The 23,212-nt window shown below is 48.0% G+C and overlaps 1 protein-coding gene across 1 annotated transcript in view; it reads left to right on the top strand.

The window, feature by feature from the left end:
• SRMS (src-related kinase lacking C-terminal regulatory tyrosine and N-terminal myristylation sites) overlaps positions 1 to 23,212 on the top strand; it is a 51,731-nt gene that overhangs the window by 1,589 nt on the left and 26,930 nt on the right. The window contains exon 2 of the mRNA XM_082226200.1: positions 17,147 to 17,268. Within this exon, the coding sequence (XP_082082326.1) occupies positions 17,147 to 17,268 (122 nt within the window). The remainder of the gene's footprint in view (positions 1 to 17,146; positions 17,269 to 23,212) is intronic.

Here is a 23,212-nt window from a genome sequence, read left to right as displayed (position 1 = left end):
TGATTTTCTGTTACCTCACGTCTTCCAAGGCTGGGACATTTACACTGAAAGCAAGCATAAGCCACAGTGAAACCCGGGTTCAAATAATGCTCCGTCTCTCTTTTTTTTATTGACATTTTTATTCAATTTCAGAAATTTTAACAAATTAACTTCAAATTTCATACAAGGGTTTGACTTTCCACTCTATGATGTTTCTATTCACACCCTTTTTCTTGCTGCACTATGCACCATATTTATATCTCATACTTATTTCCTTTCTTACAATTGCTGTCAGTTGCCTTCCACTACTTAAATTTCAACTTAATCTGGCTATAATACTCCCTCAGATAACCCAAAGGGGCTCTCCACTCTTCAATAAAAAGTTCATAATTTTGATCTCTTACTCTTGCTGTCAATTTCATCATTTCTGCATCATCCATTAGTTTTAAGAGCCAAATCCTTCCTTGGATGGAACTTCTCCTTCTTTCCATTTTCTGTTGTTGTTGCGCACATAAATAGTTTAATCATCCTCTTTGTGGGACACACGTCCCTATTACCACTAGAAGGAAAGCTTCACGTTTTTTGATAGCAACCAATTTAAACATTTTCTTCATTTCATTGCGTGCCATTTGCCCCAAACCCTTCGCTTTTCCACACATCCACCACATATTTTAAAAAAGACCCTTAGGTATGTTTACATTTCCAACATTTACCGGACATGGTTTTATAGATCTTGGCATTTTATGTGGCGTTAAGTACCACCTGCATATCATTTTCACATCGTTTTAACATGTAGCATGCAGTCAATAATGCTCCACCTCTGAGCATAACATCAGAAGGGTTCGGAAGCCGCGCCGTCGATCCTGCACACATACTAGAAAGTGCTGTGCAAATTATCCTGTAGATCAAAGCTGTGTTGTTGTGGCTCCTGGATTTGACACACCTGTTTCCAGTCCTGCCTTTCCTCTCACCCGGCAGGTGAAATTAGAGCTTTTGCACAGAGGGACAGAATTTGGGTTCCAGGGTTGGTGGGCTGGTGGGTCGCTAGATGAAGCCAACAGGAGGCGTCAAGTACTCATCCTGGCTCATAGGTGGCATTTGCCAGAGAGACCATCCCTAGAACCTTTGAGCTCCTTGGGTTGTGACAGGGCCCATGGAAAGTAATCGCCAAGGACACAGCGCCCCTGAGCATGTGCAGTGTGCTTTTCTCTCGTCGCTCAGTAAACTAAGGTTGCCAGATTTTTTTCCAAAGAATCCAGGGACACTTTTTTTTAAGAGAAAAAGGTTATTTTTAAAAAAAAAAATCAAGAAGTACCGTATTTTTTGCACCATAACACTCACTTTTTTCCTCCTAGAAAGTAAGGGGAAATGTCTGTGCATGTTATGGAGCGAATGCCTGTGGGTGGCGGGGGGGATCTGCTGCCTTTGTGAGCACAGGATCCATGGTTCCCCTTCCTTCCCTCCTCCGTGGTTACAAAGCAAGGATTCACATGGATCCTCAGGATTTTTCCATTGGGCTACTCCAAACTCACTGTCAGATCACATGTTTGTGGCCACAGCATGAACCACAAAAATCATATATCCACTATTTCGTTTAGAATATTTTTTTCTTGTTTTCCTCCTCTAAAAACTATGTGCATGCTATGGTCTGGTGCGTGTTATGGAGCGAAAAATACGGTAATATCTTCTCTTCTGTGGTCTCCTCTGTTGCGCAGCCTTAATCTGGGCACCGGCCTGCTCTCTTGGAGCACTAGCTGCTATGGAGTGGGCTCGGGTCGGGCCTGGGCTCGGCCACACGTCCTTGCCCTCCCACCTCTCCTTTTCAGCGGCAGCAGCGGCAGCGGCACAGCAAGTTCAGGGCTCCCCTCTTTTTTCTCCTTCCTCTTTCTCTCTCTTCCTTCTCCTCTCCTCCTTCTCCCTGTGTCGGCTCTGAGGTTTTCCTGGCCCTGGACCACCGCTGGGCAGTTGGCCAGATGGCCAGGCACTCTCGCTCCCGGCTCAGTTTGGGTCATGGGGGGTCAGTGGTTCCCCCAATTGACACACCGGGTGTCCCCGGTTCCCCCTTGGCAGCAGCAGTCTCAGCAGCCCGGAGCCAGCCTGGTAGCGCAGTTGGCTCTGGCTGGCTTCAGGAACTGCTTGCTGCCGTGGCACCCGCCATTTTGCCTTGCCAGAAGTCCCCATATGATGTGTCTTGTGCCGTTGAACCAATCACACAACATTCATCCCCTACTAATAAATCTACAACACTTGAAATATAAATCCGGGGACATTCCGGGGATGGATTTTGTCCAGAGAAAGATTTGTAAATCCGGGGGCTATCCCCGGGAAACGGGGACGTCTGGTAACCATAGAGTAAGCACACCTGGTGTTAAAGAGTTAGGTCAGAGGGTGTCACATTCTGAGCAAACAGCACATGGAAACTGCTCTGAGCATGCACAGATCGCCTGACTAGAGAATTGTGTGTCGGGAGCAACTCAGCCCCCCATTTTTGGCACGTTCCCATTGAGGGGGACACAGGGGGCGAAAGGCAGTGCTGCCTTGTTCCTGAGTCCTGGTCCCTATCCCCCCAGCAGCACTCCGTGTGGGGTGGAGGGAAGGAGACCACAGGTCAAAGCCAGTGTGGTGCAGTGGTTAGAGTGTCGGACTAAGTCCTGGGTTCAAATCGCCACTTGGTCACACAGTTCACTGGGTGACCTTGGGCCAGTCATTGCCTCTCAACCTGACCTACCTCCCAGGGTTGTTGTGAGGATAAAATGGGCAGGACAAGAAGCTTGTCCTGAGTTGCATATCGACTTATATACCAACAACAGGTATATAAACTACAACTAATCCAGAATGTGGCAGCTAGACTGGTGACTGGGAGCAGCCGCCGAGACCACATAGCACCGGTCTTGAAAGACCTACACTGGCTCCCAGTACATTTCCGAGCACAATTCAAAGTGTTGGTGCTGACCTTTAAAGTCCTAAATGGCCTCGGTCCAGTATACCTAAAGGAGCGTCTCCACGCCCATTGTTCTGCCCGGACACTGAGGTCCAGTGCTGAGGGCCTTCTGGCAGTTCCCTCACTGCAAGAAGCCAAGTTACAGGGAACCAGGCAGAGGGCCTTCTCGGTAGTGGCACCCGCCCTGTGGAACGCCCTCCCACCAGATGTCAAAGAGAACAACAACTACCAAACTTTTAGAAGACATCTGAAGGCAGCCCTGTTCAGGGAAGCTTTTAATGTTTAATAGGTTATTGTATTTTAGTGTTTTGTTGGAAGCCGCCCAGAGTGGCTGGGGAAACCCAGCCAGATGGGCCGGGAATAATAATAATAATAATAATAATAATAATAATAATAATAATAATAATTACTGCAAGAAGAGCCAAAATGGGTCAGTGGTCTGACTCTGTATAAGGCATTTTAAGATGCTCTTAGCTTGGCCTGAGCCAAATGCAATTCCCTCAGCAAAGTTGTTACATGACGGCAGTGGTATCTCCTCCACATAGTGACATAGATGTTGCCTGCCTGTCCCCCCAAATCAAGTAAATAAATAAAAATACTTAACTCACTGACCATTGCAGATAACATACATGCTGGCTAGGCCCATACCCCAATATGTTGAGCCTCAAAACCAGGATGCAAGTTTTCCCAGCCTTGCACAAGTCACATGATCATAGAATCATAGAATCCTAGAGTTGGAAGAGACCACAAGGGCCATCGAGTCCAACCCCCTGCCAAGCAGGAAACACCATCAGAGCACTCCTGACATATGGTTGTCAAGCCTCTGCTTAAAGACCTCCAAAGTAGGAGACTCCACCACACTCCTTGGCAGCAAATTCCACTCTCGAACAGCTCTTACTGTCAGGAAGTTCTTCCTAATGTTTAGGTGGAATCTTCTTTCTTGTAGTTTGGATCCATTGCTCCGTGTCCGCTTCTCTGGAGCAGCAGAAAACAACCTTTCTCCCTCCTCTATGTGACATCCTTTTCTATATTTGAACATGGCTATCATATCACCCCTTAACCTCCTCTTCTCCAGGCTAAACATGCCCAGCTCCCTTAGCCGTTCCTCATAAGGCATCGTTTCCAGGCCTTTGATCACAGAGCCTAAAATATTTGGGGAGGGTTTTTTTTGGGGGGGGGAGATCTCAGCCCAAAATCATGGCGCCCACAATGGCCACCATGCTCTTGCTGGAAAGAAACAGGATGTCCCATTTTTTCCAGGGCACTTGTGCACGCACGCTGCATTATCCCTGTCCAGGAATTGTCATGGCTGGTGTGGCAGCCAGAATAGGTCGAAGGCAGCCACTGAGGCCCCCTGGGCCTCTAGTGACAAAGACGGATTAAAAAATAACCCCCAAGCTACAAACCTGTGCCTTCAACCCCATCCAGAACTGGCAACTGATCTGGCTCCTGGACATGCCCACAGGGCTTGTGTCTTGCCAAGACTCTGCCTCAGTTTGTTGGCTCTCATCCATCCCGTTGCCAGTTCAGAAGCTGCACAGCCACGCCTGGTTCAGATGATGCAGAGAAACAGAGCTGCGTGTCCTCAGCACATGGACCCTCGTGGACCCAGGTGGCGCTATGGGCTAAACCACTGAGCCTCTTGGGCTTGCTGATTGGAAGGTCAGCACTTCAAATCCCCGCAATGGAGTGAGCTCCTGTTGCTCTGTCCCAGCTCCTGCCAACCTAGCAGTCCGAAAGCACACCAGTGCAAGTAGATAAATAGGTACCGCTGTGGCAGGAAGGTAAACGGTGTTTCCGTGCGCTCTGGTTTCTGTCAAGGTGTTCTGTTGCACCAGAAGCAGATTAGTCCTGCTGGCCACATGACCCAGAAAGCTGTCTGTGGACAAACACCGACTCCCTCGGCCTGAAAGCGAAATGAGCGCTGCAAGCCCATAGTCGCCTTTGACTGGACTTAACCATTCGGGGTCCTTTACCTTTTTCCTTTACCTTCCAACTCTACAATTCTGAGTCCATGATTTCTTAGGCTGCAGTACTATACACAGATATGAGAAACAAGTCTCACTGACTTCAACAGAGGTTATTTCTGAGTAAGGATGTAAGGCCATTTCACATGCTAGCAAGGTTATGCTTAAAATTCTACAAGGAAGGCTCAAGCAGTATGTGGACCGAGAACTCCCAGAAGTGCAAGCTGGATTTAGAAGAGGCAGAGGAACCAGAGACCAAATTGCAAACATGCGCTGGATTATGGAGAAAGCTAGAGAGTTCCAGAAAGACATCTACTTCTGCTTCATTGACTATGCAAAAGCCTGGCGTGCTCTGGTCCATGGGGTCACGAAGAGTCGGACACGACTAAACGACTAAACAACAACAACAAGGATGTAAGGCAGGGCTTAGTGAACTGTGGCTCTCCAGATGTTGGTAGACTACAAGAACCATCATCCCTGATCATTGGCCATGCTGGTTGCAACCTGATGGGAGTTGGAGTCCAAAAACATCTGGGTGGCCAGGTGTACAGGATCGTATGGTGCATCACATTCCCAAAGCTATTGGTAGCTTATTATAACAAAAGCAAATTGACAGTGAAATCCTATAGTAGCTCACTCAGTAGAGCATGAGACTGCTGATCTCGGGGTTGTGGGTTCGAGCCCCACATTGGGCAAAAGATGCCTGCATTGCAGGGGATTGGACTCATATGGTCTCTTCCAACTCTACAACTCTATGATTCTATGATCTCATATTGGAAGGAAGTTGCACTGAGTTCGATGCGGCTTATTTCCAGGAAGATGCTTTCGGGACTGCAATTTTTGGCAGCAATCCTAAACTAGGGACGAGAGTAAGTCCCAATGAGCAGGGTGGGATTCATTTCCAAGTGTCTTTTTGCTACTTCTTTGCTTTAAAATAGTTACATATTGCCTTCTGGGAATGATTCCAAGTCAGTTTAAACAAATAGAAAAAGCAATAAATCCAAACAAAGCAAATCACAGATAAAAATGCCATTTGAGGTTGCAATTTTGCAGTCCCTGGAAGCATGCCACAGTGGGGGGAAAGGGACATAGGATTCTTTGGATCTCCCTCTCTGAGACAGGAGGGACAGATCTGTCTTCCGAGAGAGAGATCTGACCTCATACGCCTCCTCCGTGAAGCTGCAGAAAGGTCTGTAGCTGGTGCCCTCATGACATCAGAGAGGACAAAAAGGAAGCGGGGTGGGGGACATTGCGCCAAGAGTCCTCTGGGAGGGCCAAATCACATTTGTGATTTCAAACACCGCAAGGCTGTGTTTACAAGTCTCATTTTTACAATGCTGTACACACCAAAGGGATGTCTTCGCCTGATGTGCATTACCTGATTTGTCTTCCCGGGGCACTGCAACACACACTACATTCCATGAACCTGACATGTGCGCATGCGCTTCTATCCGCACATGCGCAGCGGCCGTCTTGAGTGCACATGCCTCAGCCTAATTGCATCTTACATCTTCAAATTAGATGGAAGCTGGCGCTGTGGGTTAAACCACAGAGCCTAGGACTTGACGATCAGAAGGTCGGTGGTTCGAATCCCCACGACGGGGTGAGCTCCCGTTGTTCGGTCCCTGCTCCTGCCAACCTAGCAGTTTGAAAGCACGTCAAAGTGCAAGTAGATAAATAGATACCACTCCGGCGGGAAGGTAAACAGCGTTTCTGTGCACTGCTCTGGTTCGCCAGAAGCGGCTTAGTCATGCTGGCCACATGACCCGGAAGCTGTACACCGGCTCCCTCGGCCAATAAAGTGAGATGAGCACCACAACCCCAGAGTCGGCCACAACTGGACCTAAAGGTCAGGGGTCCCTTTACCTTTACCTAGTTTGAAGGAAAGCCCATCAAACAGCAGCATTTGTATTAGACGCTACAGGAGATGTATGGATTGTGGACTTGGCTTCCAACACTATTATTATTATTATTATTATTAATAATAATAATAATAATACACCGCTCTATACCCCCAGGTCTCAATAGCAGTGAGAGCGCACTGAAGCCAGAGTAAACAGCACATAGCCCATGCTCTTCACTTCCTCAGGCACGCTCCTGGGACACGGATCAAACTGCACCATTCTTACAGCTGGTGTGGTTTATTTTGGGAGGGGAACCATTTTAGAGGGGGGGGTGTTGATATTTTCACCCCATCCCATTGCGAGAATCTCCTGGTCTTCTACTCTTCCGCTCCTGACTGACTGCCTGACTCTGTGTGTGGAGAGAGTCTTATCTACCGTATTTTTCGGACTATTGGACGCACCGGTCCATAGGACGCACCTAGATTTGGGGGGGAAATAAAGGCAAAAAAAATTTATTCCCCCCCCCCGCCAGGCGCGGGGCTGGGGCGGGGAAGCCCGAGCTTCCCCCTCCCCCAGAACGGGACCCAGAGCCATGCCGAAGCTGCGCGCAGCTTTGGCATCGCTCTGGGAACTTGCGGGGCTGGGGGAGGAGGAAGCCTTCCGCCAGCCTCCAAACCATGTCGGGAGACAGCGGGATGGCGCGCTGCGCCTCTCCCGCTGTCCCCCGAGTTTGCAGGGCTGGCGATGGGGAGGAGCAGGCTTCTCCCCCTGCCAGTCTTCTAGACAAGTCGGGGGACAGCGGCAAAGGCGCGCTGCGCCTCTCCCGCTGTCCCCCGAGTTTGCGGGGCTGGCGATGGGGAGGAGCAGGCTTCTCCCCCCGCCAGTCTTCTAGACAAGTCGGGGGACAGCGGCAAAGGCGCGCTGCGCCTCTCCCGCTGTCCCCCGAGTTTGCGGGGCTGGCGACGGGGAGGAACAGGCTTCTCCCCCCGCCAGCCTTCTAGACAAGTCGGGGGACAGCGGGAAGGGCGCGCTGCGCCTCTCCCGCTGTCCCCCGAGCTTGTGGGGCTGGCGGTGGGGCTCTCCTGAAGCCTGGAGGCTCCCCCCCCCAGCCTCCAGATCAGGTCGGGGAATAGCGGGATGGCGGAGCGCCGCCATCCCGCTTTTCCCCGACCTGATCTGGAGGTTGTGGGGATGGTGGGGGGGAGAAGCAGGCTTGCTTCTCCCCCCGCCAGCCTCCAGATCAGGTCGGGGAATAGCGGGGTGGCGGCTCTGCGCCTCCCCGCTGTCCCCAGCTTTTGGGTGCAGGCTGCTGCCCGCAAGCCTTGCGAGCCCGCGGGACATCCCGCCGGGCTTGCAAGACTTGGGATAGCTTCCTGAAGCCTGGAGAGCGAGAGGGGTCGGTGCGCACGGACCCCTCTCGCTCTCCAGGCTTCAGCAAAAGCCTGCATTCGCACCATAGGACGCACACACATTTCCCCTTCATTTTTGGAGGGGAAAAAGTGCGTCCTATAGTGCGAAAAATACGGTATGTAGTGACTAGATGGCTGAGTGGGAGCTGCAACACTCCTGCAAGCCAGTAGTTCTTTCGTTTGTAGTAGCTATTAGAAATAAAAGGAGTTATGCTTCACAGCATTCTTCCGCGTTGTTCATACTCTGCTGAGTCTAGTGCTCACAATGCAGTTATGAGTCCAGTGCACTGAGAGCTGTTTTCCAGGATTGGAAGGTCCCTGAAAGTGCTCCAGTCGCCTAGCCCAGTCGGGGCAGAACCAGTTATTGAGCCCAGTCGCTGACATCGGTTGAAAGGCGTACTGACAGGGAGAAAAAGAAAGAAAAGCACAGCACAGCACACATTTTGTTCTGCTGACACTAGCAGAACATAGGAAAAGGCACTTTGGTTCTCCTTCCCTTCCTCTCCCTTTTGGGTTGCTCTGCAAAAGTCAGAGGGAGGCATTCAGCTAATCTTTACTCATGTTGTTGTTTAGTCGTGTCCAACTCTTCGTGACCCCATGGACCAGAGCACACCAGGCACTCCTGTCTTCCACTGCCTCCCACAGTTTGGTCAGACTCATGCTAGTAACTTCAAGAACACTGTCCAACCATCTTGTCCCCTTCTCCTTGTGCCCTCCATCTTTCCCAACATCAGGGTCTTTTCCAGGGAGTCTTCTCTTCTCATGAGGTGGCCAAAGTATTGGAGCCTCAGCTTCAGGGTCTGTCCTTCCAGTGAGCACTCAGGGCTGATTTCCTTCAGAATGGAGAGGTTTGATCTTCTTGCAGTCCATGGGACTCTCAAGAGTCTCCTCCAGCACCAGAATTCAAATCTTTACTCATAGCAGACCCGTTTAAAAGTAATCACGGAATCATAGAATCGCAGATTTGGCTGGGACATTGAGGGTCCCCTTGCAATTCAGGAATCTCAGCTAAATCATCCATGACAGATGGCCACCCAACCTCTGCTTAAAAATCTCCAAGGTATGAGACCCAACGTTGATTATTAGCCCTTAATTTTAAATGGGTCAACTCTGAGTAAAAATTAGTTGCATACCACCCAGGGAGTTTAAAACATTTCAGATAGTGATTATGTGTTTCAAAGTCTACATGAACACAACAATAAAATGTTTAGCACTAACAGGCAGACCTCCCTAGGTCTGCAGCTGGGGCAGTACTGCCAGAAGGGAGTAAACAAACAGGCATTGGATTATGCTGTAAAATATAGTAAAAACACACATATTAAAAAGGAGAATCACCAAACTGGCCAGCAGCTCTAAAAGCCAGACAAAATAAACATCGCTTGCGAAATTGAGTAAATTGCCTACTTATAATCAACCCTCTGTTGCAACTTACTCAAAACGTTTTCATGAGTTCCATTAGTTTTAATGGACTTGCAGCAAATGTTCCCTGGATTGCACCTCAAAACCTGCTGAATTTTCAAAGTCTGAAATAGAATCATGGGATTGTAGAGTTGGAAGGGACCGCGGGAGTCATCTAGTCCAACCCCCTGCAGTGCAGGAAACTCAGCTAAAAAAATTATGAGAGGAGCTCTCGCGTGTGACAATTCAACCATAATTTCTCCAGCTCCCTTCTCCGTTAATTTCTGTTCTGGTTTGATGAGAACATCACGACAAAAATCAGAATACAGTGGTACCTCAGGTTAAGTACTTAATTCGTTCCGGAGGTCTGTTCTTAACCTGAAGCACCACTTTAGCTAATGGGGCCTCCCGCTGCTGCCGCGCCGCCGGAGCACGATTTCTGTTCTCATCCTGAAGCAAAGTTCTTAACCCGAGGTAATATTTCTGGGTTAGCGGAGTCTGTAACCTGGAGCGTATGTAACCTGGAGCGTATGTAACCCGAGGCACCACTGTATAGAGAGCAGTGGTTATTCAGTCTCTACTTGAACCTTTTTCTTTTTAATTGCTAAAATGTGTCCAGTGAAGCCTTTGCACAAGCACACACACACACATCAAAAGTTGCTGTCACAAACAAAACAAACAGCTGCCCCCACTGAACTCAAACATGAAAGCCTGGCATGCATTCAGAAGCTAGCATCTGGTGTCCACATTTGGAATCTTAAAAATTCAGAATTTGGAACCGGAGGTGTAGAAAGCCACCCCGCTGCTTCAGAACAGGAGGACCTGGATGGCTACGGTTCCCACAAACACAAGGGAATTTATGGGGTGAGAAGTGGCCTCCCAAAAGTAATTTCACAGCTAATAACTTCTCTTTACATGCGAGTCCCTTCCCTCTTGCTAATTATAGGTTTCGACAGGGAAGGAGGAAATGTATACAGTATAAACAAACAAAAAATATGCTAAGTAATCACATTTCCATTTTCAATCCAAACCCACTCAGGGCCACAAGTTCAGTGGCTTGTCTTTTTTTATATAATGTTTTTTATTAATTTTAACATATAAATTCTAAAATGTACCACAAAACTTATCACTTGTACAATCTTTTTGGACTTCCATCAGCACCTCTGATGATCTACCGTTTTAACCACTTCTTATGCATTTCTTAACTTTATATTGCCTTTACATCTCTTAACAAATCATCCTCCCCTTTGTCCATTTTTACAATACTTCTAATAATACTCCTCACAAAACTTCTTGCAACCCTACAAACGTTGTCTGTTCTTCACAATTACTTCTCAAATAGTCCGTAAATTTACTCCAGTCTTCTGTGAATTTCTGGTCTCACCGGTTTCAAACCCTTCCTGTTAGTTTATCTAATTCTGCATAGTCCATTAACTTCATCCTCCATTCTTCAATCGACGGTAACTCTTCTTGCTTCCATTTTTGGGCCAATAATATTCTTGCTGCTGTTATTGCAAGTTCAGTGGCTTGTCATGTGGTTCAGGCATGCCCATTTCATACCCTCCAAGGGCCCCTGTTTTCCAGGGACAGTCCTGGAATTACGAAAGCCATCCCAGCTTCTGATTTGATCCAGGAATGTCCCTATTTCCCCTGCCAGCACAAAATGCTACAGAGCTCGGGGGGGGGGGGGAGGATGAGCTGGCGCTAGGCTCTCCAGGGCCTCTCCAGGGCTACTGCTGAAAGCCTCCTTCCTGTGGCAGCTCATAGCAGCTGCTGGTGGGGGGGCAAGGAGGAGGAGAGACTGGTACCTCTGAGGTCCAGCCCCACATGACGTGCTGGTTCCGAGGGGCAGACAGAGGGCAGCGCCCCCCGGGTGGGAAGTAAGGGGGAGCAGAGCAGAGAGCAATGAGTCTTGATTTTTTTTTTTTTTTTAAAAATGTTTTGTACATTTGCCCTTCTTCTGATAGGAAATGCTCTGCCGGGGGGGCAGGGGAGACACAAAAATGTGGGGTCAAGGAGGGTCAGTTGGTAAGGACTGAAAAATGCCCCGATTTTCATTTGAGGAATAATAATAATAATAATAAATTTTATTTATATCCCGCCCTCCCCGGCCAGAGCCGGGCTCAGGGTGGCTAACACCAATAAAATCACAGTAAAAACATAATAGGGGGAAAGGAGAGGGGGAGGAACCAATTTAAAATACAAGTTAAAATACAATTTAAAATGCAGCCTCATTTTAAAATTGCCGATAAATCAAGACCACAAGGGGAGGGAAACATAAGGGTCAGACTGAGTCCAAACCAAAGGCCAGGAGGAACAGCTCTGTCTTGCAGGCCCTGTGGAAAGATGTCAAGTCCCGCAGGGCCCTAGTCTCTTGTGACAGAGTGTTTCATCATGTCGGGGCCAGTACTGAAAAGGCCCTGGCCCTAGTTGAAACCAATCTAACCTCCTTGAGGCTAGGGACCTCTAAAATGTTGTACTTTGTTGACCTTAAGGTCCTCCGTGAGGCATACCAGGAGAGGCGGTCCCGTAGGTACGTGAATGTTGGAAGGTATGCTGTTTCATTTGCTAATGGTGCTTGCGAGGGTGTCATTTGACCTGTCCTGTGCTTGGACATTGTGCACATGTTTGCAAACCCACAAGATAAGGAAGTGGTTTGTTCGTGGGTAGATTTCTGTTGGTTGGTCAGCATGAGAGGCTGGCTTATTTTTTTATTAATCATTTCATACACATCGGTGAACCAAGTGAATGGGGGGTGTCTTGTCCTCTGTGCAGCCCAGGACCTCCAGACACTCTGCCCAGCCTTGCACCCTGATGAGGTCGCTTCAGTGCTGCTGATGCAGCAAAAACAACACGAGCCGCAGCTCTTAGGGGTTACTGGCCTCTGCAGCCACAGCAGGCGCCGCGATTCTCCCGCGATTTGACTTCACCCCCGGAGGCGCCCTCCATTGTCTCTGGAGACAGATGGATGCCAGCAACGATGATTATTTATTAAATTTCTATGGCGCCCTTGACCCAACAGTCGCAGGGTGATTTGCAAGATAAAAACACAAAAATACACAGCGTAGAAGCAAGCAAAGACAATTTCAAGTAAGCTGGCCCCAAACCGTTCGCACACTATGTCTTTAAAGCACATTGCACGCACAGAAGAGGTATGAGAAATGCCACAAACACCTCACCCAATTCCCTTGCAGATGAAAGACAATAACAAATAACTAGCAATATACTGTCCTTTCATGAAACCTCAAATCAGCAGTCTGAAGCAGACACCTCTCTCTGCCTGAGGGAGAGCCAGCCAGGGTGAACTCGCAAACAAAAGAAAACACCTATTTTGACACACACCCTTTATGAGTGTCAGCCTTTTCCTTTCTTCCTGAACTGTTTTTCAGGAATTACTCTCTGAGTTCGCGGCCAGTTGGTCAGGTCTGAACACCCTGCCTCTCCAAACCAGATCTTCTCAGGGCCAGCTAGACCTAGCCTTCAAATCCCTGGCTCTTTTTTCCTGGATGGTTTTGCGATCTACGTAGTGATAAGAAACCTCAGAGTGGGGAGGGTTGCTTTACAGAATCGCAAACAGCTGTTGTTGTTTTTTTAAAAAGGCCACCACGTAAAAAAATAGCTGTATTAAATCCCCAACATACTTTGAAGTCTCTTGATCAAAGAAAAACACTTCTATTTACTCCATGGTGAGGTCTGCTTCCAAGCCTTTCAAGCTGCAGTTAACTAAAGCAGGATCAAAAAATCGCAATAAGCTTTAATTCTGCTTTATATGGAATCAGAGCTTTGGTTCATCTTGCTCAGTACTGTTGACAAACTGGGCAAGGAGCCTTTTTGACCAGATCTTTATTTTGCCTCCCCACCCTGTGGGCTAATTTTGAGAGGTGGGTGGGGGCAACCCCCGCCTGTCAATCATCTCACAGGTGATGGATGGAGAGGCAGCCCTGCTTGCCCATCAAAGTTGGCCTACAGGGTGTGCAGAGGGAGGAGTCTACTTCTACTGCTACGAAGCAGCCCCCAACAGGACTGGACTCTCTGCTCACCAGCCTTGATCTCTGCACAGACTGCCAGCGACTGTCTAAGCTTTCAGAGAGCGGCCTCTCCCAGCTTTAACTGGAAAAAATTGAAGTTGAAACCTTCTGCATGTTGTTGTTGTTTAGTCATTTAGTCGTGTCCAACTCTTCGTGACCCCATGGACCAGAGCATGCCAGGCACTCCTGTCTTCCACTGCCTCCTGCAGTTTGGTCTAACTCATGCTGGTAGCTTCGAGAACACTGTCCAACCATCTCATCCTCTGTCATCCCCTTCTCCTTGTGCCCTCCATCTTTCCCAACATCAGGGTCTTTTCCAGGGAGTCTTCTCTTCTCATGAGGTGGCCAAAGTATTGGAGCCTCAGCTTCAGGATCTGTCCTTCCAGTGAGCACTCAGGGCTGATTTCCTTCAGAATGGAGAGGTTTGATCTTCTTGCAGTCCATGGGACTCTCAAGAGTCTCCTCCAGCACCAGAATTCAAAAGCATCAATTTTTCGGCGATCAGCCTTCTTTATGGTCCAGCTCTCACTTCCATACATCGCCACTGGGAAAACCATACCTTTGACTATACGGACCTTTCCTGCGGCAAACATAGCTCTGGTTCCCAACAGAGGGGAATGGCTGAGGAGCTCACTGCTGCCCCGCGCCCTGAGACAATTGCCCCATTCTGTCTAATGGCAGGGCTGGCAGTGCAAGCAAAGACTTGTCTCTGTGCCCAAGCAATTGTAAGATTACCTGTTGAGAGTGAGTAGCCTGCCCTAGAAGCGGGGCTTTTTTGCTTGGGTGATTTGTAATTTTGATTTTTTTTTAGCTAAGTTTCATGTAATTCAAAGGTTCTGACTTGTGAGTTGAAGGCTGTGTGCCTCTGAATGCCCATTGCTGGGATCCACAAGTTGGAGGGACTGCTGTTGTGATCAGGTCATAGAATCATAGAATCATACAATCATAGAGTTGGAAGAGACCACAAGGGCCATCGAGTCCAACCCCCTGCCAAGCAGGAAACACCACCAGAGCACTCCTGCCATATGGTTGTCAAGCCTCTGCTTAAAGACCTCCAAAGTAGGAGACTCCACCACACTCCTTGGCAGCAAATTCCACTCTCGAACAGCTCTTACTGTCAGGAAGTTCCTCCTAATGTTTAGGTGGAATCTTCTTTCTTGTAGTTTGGATCCATTGCTCCGTGTCCGCTTCTCTGGAGCAGCAGAAAACAACCTTTCTCCCTCCTCTATGTGACATCCTTTTATATATTTGAACATGGCTATCATATCACCCCTTAACCTCCTCTTCTCCAGGCTAAACATGCCCAGCTCCCTTAGCCGTTCCTCATAAGGCATCGTTTCCAGGCCTTTGACCAGGCCTCTTTAGGGAAGTTTTTAATGTTTGAAGCTGTACTGTTTTTAATATTCAGTTGGAAGCCGCCCAGAGTGGCTGGGGAAACCCAGCCAGATGGGCGGGGTATAAATAATAAATTATTATTATTATTATTTTGGTTGCCCTCCTCTGGACACGTTCCAGTTTGTCAGTGTCCTTCTTGAATTGTTGTGCCCAGAACTGGACACAGTACTCCAGGTGAGGTCTGACCAGAGCAGAATACAGTAGCATTATTACTTCCCTTGATCTAGATGCTATACTCCTATTGATGCAGCCCAGAATTGCATTGGCTTTTTTAGCTGCCGCGTCACACTGTTGGCTCATGTCAAGTTTGTGGTCAACCAAGACTCCTAGATCCTTTTCACATGTACTGCTCTCAAGCCAGGTGTCCCCCATCTTGTATTTGTGCCTCTCATTTTTTTTGCCCAAGTGCAATACTTTACATTTCTCCCTGTTAAAATTCATCTTGTTTGTTTTTGCCCAGTTCTCTAATCTGTCAAGGTCGTTTTGAAGTGTGATCCTGTCCTCTGGGGTGTTAGCCACCCCTCCCAGTTTGGTGTCATCTGCAAATTTGATCAGGATGCCCTTGAGTCCATCATCCAAGTCGTTGATAAAGATGTTGAATAAGACCGGGCCCAAGACAGAACCCTGTGGCACCCCACTAGTCACTCTTCTCCAGGATGAAGAGGAACCATTGATGAGCACCCTTTGGGTTCGGTCAGTCAGCCAGTTACAAATCCACTGAGTGGTAGCATAGTCAAGACCGCATTTTACCAGTTTCTTTACAAGAATATCATGGGGCACCTTGTCAAATGCCTTGCTGAAATCAAGGTAGGCTACATCCACTGCGTTCCCTTCATCTACCAGGCTTGTAATTCTGTCAAAAAACGAGATCAGGTTAGTCTGACATGACTTATTTTTCAGAAATCCATGCTGACTATTGGTGATCACAGCATTCCTTTCTAGGTGCTCACAGACTGTTTGCTTAATGATCTGCTCCAGAATCTTCCCTGCTATTGATGTCAGACTGACTGGGCGGTAATTATTTGGGTCCTCTCTCTTTTGGGTTTTCTCTTTTCCTTCCCAAAGGGATCTGGTCGGTCACTGTGAGAACAGGATGCTGGACTAAGATAGGCCTTTGGCTTGATCCAGCTGCAAGGCTCTTTTTATGTTCTTGTGCTCTTATCATGCCCCACTTGTAGGAATGGATTTAGACACCAGAAGAGGATATATTGTTTAGCTTTTCTCCTGCCTTGCTCACGTTAGTGAGCTCAGCAGAGTGCTATCCTTTGCAGCTTAAACTTGGAAGCTAAGACAAGATTGATTTAACCTTCTAGAAACAACGATCTAGGATGCTTTAAGGCAGACTGGATTTTCCTGGCATTGCCCCCTTTTCTCCCCTTTAAAAACAACAATCACACACACATTGTTTTGTGAAGAAATAAAAGTAGCATTTACTTACATACTCTAAGTAGCAATTACAGTAGCAAAATGAAGGCAGGTTTAGACAAAAGTCCAAAATGTAAGTTCATGTAAGGTTTCTGAGCTGCACAATGAAGAAAGAAGAGGGTGCCCAGGCAGGCAGGAAGTTTGTAGTGTTATAGTTTCCTGCCAAGGGACAAAAGAAGTGATCTCACAGAGTTTTCTCTAGAAAAATTTACAAAAAGGCTCTGTGAGCCTCAGCCCCTTCATTGCCTAGCTGGATAACCCAGTCAGATGGGTGGGGTACAACAACAACAACAACAACAACAACAACAACAACAACAACAACAACAACAACAACAAAATAATAATAATAATAATAATAATAATAATAATAATAATAATAATAATAATAAATATTGTTGGTTTCCTATATAATGTCCCACACCACTGTGGGGTCAAACTGGCTCTCCCAGCTGGATAAATGGGTCTTTGCCATGATGTGTGTCTGCTTTGGAAGACTTTAGTTTTGTTTAGAGTGGGGTGGTGTTCTTAATTGTTTTAAACTGTTCTTTGTTGTTTTATTGTACATTGCCTTGAAATGATTCCATAGAAATCAGCTCAAAGAACCACAGAGTTGGAAGGGTCCTGAGGATCATTTAGTCCAAGCCCCCTGCAATGTATAAATTGGCGGTGATAATCATCAATTATGATGAGTGCCAGGCTAAAAGTATATTGAGAGAGGAAGCAAGCAAGAAAAAGATATATATGTCATTTTCTTTTCCAGCTGGTACATAAGTGGGATTAGCAGAACCAATGCCAACCATCTCCTCCTCTCTCCTCCGAATCGCCATGGCTCGTTCCTTATCCGGGACAGTGAGAGTAACAGAGGGGAATACTCTCTATCAGGTAACCAAATCTCTCCTTATGCCTTCATGAGTGCTTTGAGCCAGTTGAACTGCCAAGACCTGCCCCAACGGAGTGTGTTCAATGAGGTTCCACGATGGAAGAATTATCCATGCCTTCCTCAAACTGCATCTCCCATGGTTCCTTGGGGAAAGGAAGTCAGCCTTGGCAGATACTAAAAACGGGGTCAGAATCTGTATGGCATAGATTGACGTCTCAATTTTTTCTGTCCATTTGCTGCAGTGGAAGCTCAATGCTGGTGGGTTTAAAAAAACAATAATAATTCACAGACTAGGTAAAGGTAAAGGGACCCCTGACCCTTAGGTCCAGTCGTGACCGACTCTGGGGTTGTGGCGCTCACCTCGCTTTATTGGCCAAGGGAGCCGGCGTACAACTTCTGGGTCATGTGGCCAGCAGGACTAAGCCGCTTCTGGCGAACCAGAGCAGCCCACGGAAACGCTGTTTACCTTCCCGCCGGAGTGGTACCTATTTATCTACTTGCACTTTGACGTGCTTTCGAACTGCTAGGTTGGCAGGAGCAGGGACCGAGCAACGGGAGCTCACCCTGTCGCCGGGATTCGAACTGCCGACCTTCTGATCAGCAAGTCCCAGGCTCTGTGGTATTACCCACAGCACCACCCGCGTCCCTCAATTTACAGACTACAAAGCAATCATTAATTATAATTTTTATTTGTTGGATTATTTACGCATTATTCACTGTAAGATCACAGGGTTGTTGTTTTCGGCATCCATCTGTCTCAAGAGACAACGGAGTCCACATTCTCTGAGGGGTGCACTGCCTGGGCAACGTGTCTGGAGGTCCTGGGCTGCTCAGACAACAAGACCCCACTCTTGGCCTCACCAATGTGGTTCAAAGGAGAGCAGAGCAATACATTTGCACCAGCTTGGCTGCAGGACTGGCCGGAAGGAGGCATAAAACACCATGCCATCCAACCATCTTAGGGACTCCACTCCTAATTTGTGTAGGGTTTACTCCTTAGCTTTTTCTTCTTCCCAAGATGTCCTGCAAGGAAGCAGGGGCAGGTTTTCCTCGGGGTTTTATCCCGAAGCCTTACACACAAATGACTACAGCTGCAAGCCAGTGGAAGTTTAGGACCAGTGTTTTCCTTCTCCTAGAGGGGCCACCTAGCAGTTCGAAAGCACGTCAAAGTGCAAGTAGGGTTCAAAAGCACGTCAAAGTGCAGCCCTGTTTAGGGAAGATTTTAATGTTTAATAGTTTATTGTATTTTAGTGTTTTGTTGGAAGCCGCCCAGAGTGGCTGGGGAAACCCAGCCAGATGGGCGGGGTATAAATAATAAATTATGATGATGATGATGATGATGATGATGATGATAGCGTGCTGTACACTGAACGAAAACATGCTGGTGTTTAACTCCTAGTAAACTAGCAAAAAAAGGGGGGACACGGGTGGCGCTGTGGTCTAAACCACTGAGCCTAGGACTTGCCAATCAGAAGGTCGGCGGTTCAAATCCCCGCGACGAGATGAGGTGCCGTTGCTCGGTCCCTGCTCCTGCCAACCTAGCTGTTCGAAAGCACATCAAAGTGCAAGTAGATAAATAGGTACCACTCCGGTGGGAAGGTAAACAGCGTTTCCATGTGCTGCTCTGGTTCGCCAGAAGCGGCTTAGTCATGCTGGCCACATGACCCGGAAGCTGTACGCCGTCTCCCTTGGCCAATAAAGCGAGATGAGCGCCGCAACCCCAGTCATGACTGGATCTAATGGTCCCTTTACCTTTTAGATGGACCACCTTGCCAGGTTGGTGAGCCCCATCTGCCCCTCACTTCCATCTACAGCACGTGCAGAAACCTCCTTCTTGACCGCTATCAGTTAAAGCAATTTACAATCAGACCAATGGGGTGTGTCCTGAAGTGTATATAAATATATCTCAGGTGCCAACGGGCAGGAGAAATAGGTGAGTCTTCAGTATACCTGCCCATCCGGTTTCAGCATGCAACCAGCAGCCGTTGGTGGAACCAGACAGGGGGGCAGGCATTGCTCTCCTTCCTTCCCAGCATCAAATGTTAGCATGATGGGCATAAGGTAGGCAAGGCAATGGAGCCTGTCCAATGCTCCTGTTGCTGTACTTTGCTCCTAGCGCCTCTTAGGGAGGTGAACAAGGCTGAGCTACCTGTGCCGCCCACCAACTGCCTCTACACAGACTTTATTCCTGCAGAGCTCCACATGGCTCACTGTTTTAAGAGGCTCCTAACCCATGTGCCATGGGACAGGGGTGGCGCTGTGGGTTAAACCACAGAGCCTAGGACTTGCCGATCAGAAGGTCGGCAGTTCGAATCCCCGCGACGGGGTGAGCTCCCGTTGCTCAGTCCCTGCTCCTGCCAACCTAGCAGTTCAAAAGCACATCAAAGTGCAAGTAGATAAATAGGTACCACTCTGGCAGGAAGGTAAACGCCGTTTCCGTGCGCTGCTCTCGTTCGCCAGAAGCGGCTTAGTCATGCTGGCCACATGACCCGGAAGCTGTATGCTGGCTGCCTCGGCCAGTAAAGCGAGATGAGCGCCGCAACCCCAGAGTCGGTCACGACTGAACCTAATGGTCAGGGGTCCCTTTACCTTTATATCACAAATGGAGACGCAGGTGGCGCTGTGGTCTAAACCACTGAGCCTTGGGCTTGCTGATCAGAAGGTCGGTGGTTCAAATCCCTGCGACGGAGTGACCTCCTATTGCTCTGTCCCAGCTCCTGCCAACCTAGCAGTTCGAAAGCACGCCAGTGCAAGTAGATAAATAGGTACCACTTCAGCAGAAAGGTAAATGGCGTTACCATGCGCTCTGGCTCCCATCACGGTGTCCCGTTGTGCCATAAGTGGCTTAGTCCTGCTAGCCACATGACCCAGAAAGCCTTCTGTGGACAAACGCCAGCTCCCTTGACCTGAAAGCAAGATGAGCGCTGCAACCCCATAGTCTCCCTTGTCTGGACTCAACCTTTACTTTTACCTATACAGTGTTACCTCAGGTTAAGAACTTAATTCATTCTGGAGGTCCGTTCTTAACCTGAAACTGTTCTAAACCTGAGGTACCACTTTAGCTAATGGGGCCTCCCGCTGCCGCCGCGCTGCCACACCGCAATTTCTGTTCTCATCCTGAAGCAAAGTTCTTAACCCGAGGTACTATTTCTGGGTTAGCGGAGTCTGTAACCTGAAGCGTCTGTAACCTGAAGCATCTGTAACCTGATGTACCACTGTATCACAGTATTGAAAAGCAGACATTGCCCAGCATATAAAGGAGTTGTGCTTGAACGTAGGCACTCGCCTTGGTGAGCGGAGGCCCCTGGGAACAATCTCCTTGATGCAAGATCGCTGCTGCCCTTTCGCATGTGTGTGAAAGGACAGATAAGAAGCGTTTCGCAATTGCTCTTGAGGTTGTTCCCAGCAAATGTGGGGCGGCAGATTGGGCCACCGCTTTGCAGAGGCAAGAGAAACTCTCAGGCTTACTGTACGAGGGAGTGGCAGGGAAGGTCAGGGAACTGGTACGTTTGAGTAACTATTCTCACAGTCGGTGGGGGAAGAGGGTGGGGGTGAGTTTCAAGCACTTTGAGCTTCTCTTTCAAAGGAAGGAAAGCAATCTGCAGAAGCGAAAGAGTCTGCACCTGTAAAATAAGAAACAATAACTTTAAAAGTCTACATAACTTGGGGGGGGGGGAGTTGCTATTGGACCTCCAGTGCTGCTGACCTCAGCATTCAAAGATAGCAGCAGCCAGCTTGTTGTTAGGATGTTAATCAACAGAGGATGTTTCCAGCTTGGTTAATTATAGGCGTGTTAAAGTTGCCACCTTTTTCTGGAAATAGCAACCCTCCAAGAACGCTGTGGGTTAAACCACAGAGCCTAGGACTTGCCGATCGGAAGGTCGGCAGTTCGAATCCCCGCGACGGGGTGAGCTCCGTTTGCTCGATCCCAGCTCCTGCCAACCTAGCAGTTTGAAAGCACGTCAAAGTGCAAGTAGATAAATAGGTACCACTGCGGCGGGAAGGTAAACGGCATTTCCAGGCGCTGCTCTGGTTAGCCAGAAGCGGCTTAGTCCTGCTTGCCACATGACACGGAAGCTGTATGCTGGCTCCCTCGGCCAGTAAAGAGAGATGAGCGCCGCAACCCCAGAGTCAGTCACGACTGGACCTAATGGTCAGGGGTCCCTTTACCTTTACCTAAGAACGAATCAGGCTCCAACATTCTGCAGCCACTGAGTGTGCCCAGAGTTTTGGGCAATTCTTTTTTTTTGATGCACCAATATAAAATGGCATGTGTGGGTGCATTGAAGCCCATTGCATGGGCCGGTGTGTGTGTGTGTGTTTAGATGCATGATAGCATTTTGCTGGGTGCCATCTATCACACCAAAGCACAACTAAGCCTTTTTGTTTCCATTGTCCCAAAGGGATGGAAGCAGCATGCCAAAGCCCTTTCCAATGTGTTGTGGGCGAGGGGATTATCAATTTGGTTTTGTTCTTGTTTTTATTATGTATTTTGTTTTGTTTTTTATTGTATTTTTATGTTGTGAATCTCCCTGAGGCGGTATAGAAATTTAATTAATAAGAACATAAGGAAAAATTTTTTTTAAAAAAGCTGCTTTGTGCAAATCTGCCCTTGCACAAAACACCTCTATTAAAAATAAAAAAAATAAAAAAATTGCCCATGCAGGTACAGGAAAGGGAAAAGGGGGGAAATAACAACTCTGCATCCAAATTCCTCAGGAATTAGAAAGGAAGTTCAGGAACCCCACAAGCTTGTATCAGCTGAGCTATTTTCCCAGAAAAAGAGGTGTCACCACGAACACCTCCCTTGTTCTCTTATAATGGCAATGGCGCTCACCTGAGAGGGGCCAGAACCGGGTTCCAGTGAGTTCCAACTAAAAAAAAGCCCTCAGTGACAGTATTATGGGATGTAACCAGCTTACAGCCCCCCCCAAAAAAAACACCCACACCCACAAGTGGCTTTTTAATATTGAGCCATTCGCAAAGCTGTCTTCATACTGATGACGATGATCTCACTCCAGAAACTTTCTTGTACGGAATATCTTCTCGGATCTACAAATGCTAATTACTACACCACACATACAAACAGTCCCTCTCTCCCATGTAATTATACTAAATTGTGAAACAAACAATGGTGTCCTTCCCACACAAGTCATTTGGTGCAAAGGATGAGACGGCCGCAGGCTAAGCGGTGACAGGGCACTAGCAAAAGTCTTCGGACTAACTCTAGAAGCTTGGCTAGTCCATTCCCACCATCAGATTTGGAGCCCACCTTCGAAGCATGCCGACGACGGTCTTTGAGTTTCCTTCCAGAAATGTTGTGGATGGCAAGGACCCCTTTTCTTTCTGCTTTTCCAACCCCATGTCAGAACCATCATGCAGGAAGCCAAAATCTGGATTTGGGGGGTCTCTCTAAGAGGGGAAAGGCATGCTTGGAAGGCTAAGCAAATCAGTCTCTTAAGCTTAAGGCAAGAAATAGGTAGTATTCTCTATGAAATTGAATATCAATATACGTATTAAGGCTTTGAGAGTAGACCACTGAAGAAGCCCAGAAAACTACCTTGGGAGTGTGCTACCTGCAAGCCCCAGTAAAAGGGCCTCTTTATTACAGTGGTGCCTCGCAAGACGAAAAGAATCCGTTCTGTGATACTCTTCGTCTAGCGGTTTTTTCGTTTTGCGAAGCAAGCCCATTGAAGGATTAGCGGATTAGCGCTATTAGCGCTATTAGCGCTTTTAGCGGCTTATCTGCTGATCGGATCAGCTGATAAGTGGCTTAGCAGCTTAGAAAAAGGGGGGGAAGGGGGAAAAAACCAGCAGGAAGTCGCAAGACATTGTTGTCTTGTGACGCAAGCCCATAGGAAATTCGTTTTGCGAAGCACCTCCAAAACGGAAAACTCTTTCATCTAGCGAGTTTTCCGTCTTGCGAGGCATTCGTCTTGCGGGGCA

The sequence above is a fragment of the Podarcis vaucheri genome (assembly GCF_965113315.1).
Source record: "Podarcis vaucheri genome assembly, chromosome: 6".
NCBI classification, from domain to species: domain Eukaryota; kingdom Metazoa; phylum Chordata; class Lepidosauria; order Squamata; family Lacertidae; genus Podarcis; species Podarcis vaucheri.
This window is presented reverse-complemented; position numbering and strand designations above follow the sequence as displayed.